We start from the raw sequence: 7,638 nt of genomic DNA, 5'->3' as shown, positions 1-7,638 counted from the left end.
TCCGCGCTGTCCGCGCCCGCCGCACTCCGCTCCGCCCTCCGGTCCTCCCTGCGCTCGGCTCCTGGCTCCGGCCCCCTCCCTTCTCCCTCCTCCCTCTTCCCTCCTCTTGCCTCCCGCTGCCTCCCGGGAGGACTACGCACCCGCGCCCGACCGGGGACTGGGACACAGACGGGATGGCGGCGCAAGTGGGTCTCCGTGTCCTCGCTCTCGAATCCCACCCCATGACAGGGGCCAGGACCTCTCCTCAGGGACATCAGCTCCAGGTCCCGTCCCTATTTGGTCTGACGAACCTAGGTCACCTAGCCAACTCCCGGGACCCCTGGGCGACCAGATGGGGTCATACTGGAGCGGGGAGGGACTCTCAAGAGGCGCCCCAAGAAGGAGGCTCGCTGCAGCCAAACTGGCCCATTGCTCAGTTGAAGGAACAACCTCCTGGCAGCCACCAGGTCACTGGGTGAGGGGCTCCTGGCCTGGTCCAGCAAGTGCCTCTGGGGGAGAGGCCTGCGAGGTCACCAGGGAGCTTCTCCACAGAGGTCACCCCAACATCATGGTTACAGGGCCCCAGAGGGAGGGCGGAGGGCAGGCAAGCAGGGATGGCCTGGAGTCAGCAAAGGTCGAAGGAGGCCTCACAGGAGGGAGGGGAGCACTAGGCCTTCTAGACCCAGGGATGCTGGGGCCTGGAGAGGGGACCATGTCCAAACTTTCCCTCCCCAAGACCCGACAAGGCTGAGAGGAACAAGTTGGGAATTGCATGGTGGATGCCAACATGGGCCCTCGCTGTGGGCACAGGAGACTGGTGGGCAACTTGGGGGACACTCGACACAGGACAGCCAATCCCAGCCTGGGGAGCAGGTCCATGGGGGGGTATGGGCAGCAGCCCTAACTGGGAACAGTTCAGCTTCCTGCTGGAAGCAGCACATGGGGGCTTGGCATGCAGGCCTGGCCCCAGCCAAGGTCCCACTGAGACCCCAGTCAGGGTGAGCTAGAGGACCTGGCGGGGAGAGGAGCTCATGTTGAAGCCACAGGCCTCCACCCCCTGCCCCAAGCCTAAGTGCCAGGCTCAGGTATGGCTCCTGTACCCTGCTGTCAGCAGCAGTGGTCACCCAGTGCAGGGCTTCACAGGAGGAAGGTGTGTCTCCCACTCCCTGCTCAGGGGGCCCCTGGGGACCCAGCCAGCAAGGCTAGGGCCCCGAGATTAGGCACCGCAGAGATGAGCCGGCATTTTATTTACCGGAGGATTCCAGGGTCTTTGTGAGAATACACAGTCCATTGCTTTATTTGGGTATTTGTACAGTCCAGCCAGTGAGAGGGAGACAAAAAGGCTCGCATAACTAAAGACACATACACATCAGGGAAAGGTACTATAAACCGTTTTTTTTTGGTTAAAGGAAAAAAAAAGATCTGTATAATCAATATCCCACTCATAACAGGTACAAATGAGATAGAGAAAAACTTGATTGTTTTTAATATGGCATTTACGTATATCTTCTCATTTCATATGTACAATTTATTTGGTAATACTACCGCCCACCGGCAGAATACCTAAAAGTAAAAACAAAATTAGGAAGGAAAAGTATTCACAAAGGAAGTGCCGAGGTGGCAGGGGTCCGTGGAGCCACGTCAGTGGAAGCAGACAGTGTGCAGAAAGGCCCAGCCACAAAGATGTTCCGAGGCGGCGGGGGTCTATGGCGGGGTCCACAGCACGGTCAGTAGAAGCAGACAGTGTGCAGGAAGGCCCGGCCGCTCTTCTCCTCAAACTCCTGCAGCAGCTCATCAATCTCGTTCTCCATGTCCTCCGTGTGCTGGATCTGCAGATGGCAGAGCCCGTAAGCATGCGGGCCACCAAGCTCCCACACCAACCCCAATGCCCTGGGTGCGTCCCCAGGACAGTGGGGTCCCAGGCCCTGCCCTGGTAAGGCTGGTGTGGAGGGAAGGTCGGTACGAGACTGCCCACACGCCGAGGCCAGCATGGTGGGCACCCGACACAGCAGGGACCCTGGGCCTGGGTGCGGCAAACCTCACACCGTGTCAGGCAACAGCTAGGATTGTCCCACTTCACAGATGAGTGAGCCAGAGTGCAGCGAGGCCGTCACCCAGTGACGAAGCTGGCCCAGCCTGGACAGAGAGGCCACACTTCCCTGTCCAACTTAGAGAAACTGAGGTAAGCACTGAAGTTGAGCCACAGAGTGTGGCTGAGACTCGTGGGTGAGCCTGCACTTATTGTAACATTTGAAGGGCTTGAAGGTGAGCTGTGTGGCTAGTGCTTGGGCAGGGCCCAGGGGCACCTGCATCTCGGGGCCTTGGCAGACAGGGCACCCCGACCTGAGGCCTGAGCAGGGGAGGGGCATGGGGTGTGGGTGCATGGGTACTCACACACTGGCACAGCTCACAGATGAGGAAGGCCCCCAGGGTGGCCTCTTCATGGTTGTCTTGGATGTCCACGTTGATGACATGCACTGGCTGGCAGGTCTCCTGCTCCCGGGAATTCAGATCTGACGGGACAGTTACAGAAGCTGAAGGCTAAAGGGTAGCCATCACGAGGCCCAGGAGCCCCCTACCTCTCCTTGTACCCATGACCAGCCCTCAGTTCTCCCTGGCATGGAATCGGGCCTTTGGGAACACAGTACCCAGGCGTCAAACCAGACCCCAACCTCCTCCCCGACTCCAGAAACATTAGATCCAGCGAGGGCCTCAAAGCGAGCATGGTGGGGATTCACAGGAACCTCAGCCTGATTCTCGCCCTCACACCTATGGCCAGTCTCAGGGGCAGGCATGGGAAGGCAGGGCCACTTGCCCCAACCCACAATCAGGAGATGAGTCCGTCTCGGCCTGACCAGGCTTTCTCCTGCTCACTGGAGCCCCAGGGCAGCTAGGCCCCAGAAGTGTGCGTGAGCCCAGCAGGCACCCTGGAAGTGCCAGGGTCACAGGAGCATCGGAAGTGGCTGTTGAGTAGTGACAGGAGGAGGCCTCGACACCTCTTGGGCCCCAGTCCCTGCAGAGTTGGCTCTGCTGCAGGGATCTGCCCCACATGGTGGACACCGCATCCCCTGCCTACCTTCCACCACCTGGTCGTAGACTCGCTCCTCACAGGTGAGGATCAGATCGAACAGGTCTTTGCAGTTCTGGAACCTTTCTGGCCGGGGCTTGATTCTCTTATTTCTGTCCAACATGTGTAAGATGCCGTTCTGTGTGTAGCTGAATGCCAGTGTCAAGGAGCTTTGGGTTTCATTTACTGAACACAGAGCCCTGTGTCTCCAACCCCAGGCCTTGCCTCCCCTCCCCGACTGCCCTGAGCTCACTGGCTGTGGGAGTCGGCCCATGTCATCAGTGGGGATGGAAAGGCAGCATAGGCATTGGGGCTGTTTTGTGGAGGGGGCCAGTCCCTGTGCTCAACCCCAGCTGACGTGGGGTCCATTGCTGTCCCTGGGCCCAGGCCCCAACCACAAGTAGGAGACAAGCCCGTCTCAGCCTAGCCAGGCTGCTGCTTCCAATGAACTCACCCACAGCCTCACAGGAAGCAGAAACCCAGCGCTGGTTTCCCCCAGGCGCTTGTCTTTCTCCTGCTGACAGGTGATTGTGAAACACCCGGTCCCAAGGCCTCGAAAAGAGCTGCTCACTCTGACATCCGGCCCCTTGGTGGAGACAGAGCGAGCTGCTTCCCCTGAAGAGCAGATCCAAGTCTAGCCAAATTACAGCATAAACAAGATAGAAAACCCACTGAAAAAAGGACTTGAAAACTGGCCATCAATGACAAAACCTGCCAAGCAGAAAGGTATCCAGGACGGAGGGGCTCCGTTTGCTGCAGGGAGGGTGGAGAGGAAACCAGGCATGGCCCGAGGCCTTGGCACTGAGGCCTAACAGGGTCCAGTGGCCAGCAGGACCCTCGAGGGCAGGGGTACGGTGCTCACACACAAAGCCACAGCAGTGTGCTCTGGGCTAAGTGGGGGGGACCCTGAGTTCAGAGAGCCCTGAGCTAGAAGAGGCCTGGCCTTCAAGGAAGGGCCACAGCCCCCACCCAATCTGGAGGGCCATGTCCAAACTCAGGGTCCCCAGGGAGGGGTTCACCTCCCCCAAAGGAGTCCTCAGGATCAAGGCCCCACACCACATGTTCCCGCAGTCTTTAGGAGCCTACCCTAGGCTCATTCTGGGAAGTCAGGACCATTGTCTCATTAGCCTATGTTAGAGAAACCAACAAGTTTATTTAGTAATTTTGAGTGGTACACTGAATATCTTTCCCAGATTTTACATCATGCTGATTTACTGAAATAAGCTCATATTGTTTGAAATAATTTCCTACCTGTCTGAATAATAAACAGCTTCTAGAATAAATGTAAATGGTCAATCTCAGAGTTTTAATGTCAAACTCTTGGCGGTGGGCACAGGGCCTTTTTAGGGCAGGAAAGCTATCCTGTAGGATGCTGTAATGGTGAACACATGACATGAGGCAGTTGTCAAAGCCCACAGGACTATGCAACACAGATGAACCGTGATGTAAACTTTGGACTTTAGCTAAGAATAAAGCACTGACGTAGGTTCATCAGTTGTAACAAATGCACCACAGGAACGCACGATGCCAACAAAGGAAGCCGTGCAGAGGGTAAGGGGGCTTATGGGAACTCCCTGTACTTTCTGCACAATTTTTCTGTAAACCTAAAACTGCTCTAAAAAATAAGTCTATTAGAAATAAAAACCACACCTGACCATCACCTGCCCTGGTGCCTTTGGCTCTTGTCACTCTAGCCAAGCACAATAAAAATAAAAACACCCCCACCTGGCCAGCAGCCACTGCACCCAACCCATCCTGAGTGTGCTGCCCCTTACTGCTCCAGGGCAGCTTTGCGCTGGCCTGGCCTGACTTCCAGAGCTTAGCTATCCTAAAGCTTCAAACTGCAGTCTGGTGGGAAAAGGGACCCAAAGACACAGCATGGTCTGGTGCCAGCTGCAGAGGGAAGGGAGGTGGACGGCCTGGAGAACAGGGTTTTGGTGACTGAGGCTTTCTGGTCAGCCCCACACCTACCTCTCCTAACCCCCGACCCAATGCTCTGCCATTTCCCCCAGCTCAGACTCTGGGGAGACCCGGACAGGAGGCAGGCCATCTTCCTGCAGGGGGAAGGCTTTGGATGAGGTGGGGTGCACCCACGGCCTGGGGGTGGGGTGACAGCCACCAAGCAGGAAGGGCCAGCTTCTCATCAAGGCCTGGAACATCCTCAGTTCCTTTACTTACTCTCCAGTGTTTTATGTCCATGAGGCAACTAAAACGAAATTAGGATTCAAGCAATTAAGGAGAGAGTCTAGCTTGGAAATCAAAGAGAAAGCCCTACTGCTTTAATAGCGAGGTAGTAATGGCCCTTTGGAACTATTTTCTGGCAAATTCCCCCAGAGATGCAAGACGTAGGCCGAGCATCAGAGAAAAGAAGTTCTGGAAGCCCCACAGGGCCCTGTGCTGGGGCCCAGCGTCAAACACGCTTACGAATGCAGTTACAAACCAACCTTATATCCCCGCTTCAGATCATGAGGCCAGGGCCACAGCTGGATGCTCCTGAGGCCATGTGGGACCATGAACACACAGGCCAGGAGGAGAGGCTAGAAGGCCAGGCACCACAGGAGCAGTCATCCTGCAGCTAAGGGTCTTCATTACAGAAGAGCAGGGCTGCCACCCAGGTACTGCTGAGGACAGGGTCCAGCAGAGGTCACCAAGAGTGAGGGTCTGTGCATTCAAGCAGAGCGGTGGCCGGGTGTAGCGCCACGCTGCCCCGAGTTGGGGGAGGGCCATATCATCAGACACTGCACATGTCCCAGCATGTGACCAGAACAGAGTACTGTATCTCATACCAATGCCTCCTAGCTGCATCGAGGGTGGGCGTGTGGGGGGATTTCTAAGTACTGAGACACAACAGCACCTTCCAGGTGGACTGAGGGTCAACTGGGAACTCCTCACTCAATCCCAGACCCCAGCTCTGAGCAGGGGAAGGAGGACAGAAATGACTGAGCCCGGACACAGGAAGCACCGTGGGGTCAGCAGGTACAGAACAAGGACCCAAAGGGCACAGGAAGTGGAAGAGGGTTTGTGGCTGGCCCTTAGAGCAAGGTGGTGCTTGCTCCCAGCCCAGGCGCCCCAGGGTCTTGGCGGACTACAGGGGACGCAGCAACGCTCAAAGCAGAGGTGGCCATGGAGGAAGATGGTGGGAGGGCAGAGGCTGAAGGCAAACAAATGGTTTTATCAAGGGCTCACCCCTCCACCCCCACACTTTACCCACAGAGCCACCAAGAAACGAAGTGATCACAACCTGCTGGCACAGAGGGGGAAACCTGCAGACCCCTCCAAACCCTACCCCCAGAACCCGCAGATGCCACGTCCCACCTCTAGGGGTCTTCATCGGGCACTCTGGCGGGGGCCTCCTTCGGGCCAACCCACTCAGGGCTCAGTCGTCGTCATTCTACACCCCTCACCCCAGCTACCAGGGCACTCACCACCCTGTGCAACAGAGGCCAGCCACCGGGCCCCCCTGGGGCTCTAGGAGGCCAGGGAGGGGCAAGAATACCCAAAATGGCACCAACTGAGCTTCAGACAAACCCAGAAGGAAGGAGTCCGCCTTGGGGTACTGGGAGTGTCTTTGAAGCGGGGTCCCTAACTGGAGACACAACTCATGCTGGGGATGGGGAGGTACAGGGCTGCTGGCTCCAAGGGGCCTAGCCAGCCAAGGACCTCAGTGGCCCAGTGCCCAGGGATGGGGGCTGAGTGGAGCCTGGAGCCTCTCCACCCCTGTAGGCTGCCCCCAAGTTCCTCTCCTAGCAACCGTGGGAGTCAGAACATACCACCCCTTGGTCACTTGCCCTCACCCACCCTTGGGCAGTGGTGGCTGTGCTGGGGGCAGGGCCCACTGCCCATCAAGTAGGCCCCTCACGAGCAGGTCATCCCTGTGCAGTTGAGCCCCAGGATTCGGAAGCCAGAGCAGGAGGCTCAGTTTCTATTAACTGGGGATTTTAAACTTACCCCAGGGTTAAAGTCCTGTTGGACCAAAAGCTACGTATGCTGGAAGTCAGGCAGAGAAGCAGAGGACTCCTCAGAGCAGCTTCATCTGATGCTGGCTGAGTAGATGCTATTGACACCTCGATTTATGTAAACGCCACTGCTGAGCCCCGCTCCACAGCACTGAATTCTGGCCCAGCTACCAGGCAGAATTCGGCCAGGCCTGTGGTGTCTGCGAGCCGCAGGCCAGGCCATGGCGGGTTTGAGGGTGCTGCTGCCGCCACAGCCTGCCTCCAGCTCGGGGCTCCTGCTCGGCGACGGCCAGGCTGACCCTGAGCCGAGGCCACCCAACAGCCACTGCCTCCCAGGCTTGAATGGCTCACCTTCTCGAACCCCATCGTCCAAAGGGACTTTCAACTGCCAACTTTGAGCAAATCAAATTATAAGACACAAGGCAAGAACTCTTAAGTTGGGAGAAGAGTCTCAAGGGTTCCCCTGACTCAGACATGTTCACAAGCTGGCCACAGGGCCCTGCTGTGTCCTCTCCTGCCACTGTCGCCGGCCCAGGACCAGCTGGGGCCTCTGCAGTGTCTCGGCTGCGCAGACAGGTGCACCTCTGGAGGTCACACCTCAGGACAGGCCATGGAGCTCAGCCACACACTCCCCCA

General features: G+C 57.4%; 1 protein-coding gene across 1 annotated transcript in view; it reads right to left on the bottom strand.

Annotated features, from left to right (window-relative positions):
- Positions 1 to 1,246: 1,246 nt before the first annotated feature.
- Positions 1,247 to 7,638, bottom strand: part of SSU72 (SSU72 homolog, RNA polymerase II CTD phosphatase) — a 30,695-nt gene continuing 24,303 nt past the window's right edge. The window contains exons 3-5 of the mRNA XM_004384337.2: positions 3,056 to 3,195; positions 2,374 to 2,492; positions 1,247 to 1,808 (exon numbers count right to left, since the gene is read on the bottom strand). Coding sequence (XP_004384394.1) covers positions 1,707 to 1,808; positions 2,374 to 2,492; positions 3,056 to 3,195 — 361 coding nt within the window. The 3' untranslated portion in view covers positions 1,247 to 1,706. The remainder of the gene's footprint in view (positions 1,809 to 2,373; positions 2,493 to 3,055; positions 3,196 to 7,638) is intronic.

This window comes from Trichechus manatus, unplaced genomic scaffold, assembly GCF_000243295.1.
Source record: "Trichechus manatus latirostris isolate Lorelei unplaced genomic scaffold, TriManLat1.0 scaffold00122, whole genome shotgun sequence".
Lineage (NCBI taxonomy): Eukaryota > Metazoa > Chordata > Mammalia > Sirenia > Trichechidae > Trichechus > Trichechus manatus.
This window is presented reverse-complemented; position numbering and strand designations above follow the sequence as displayed.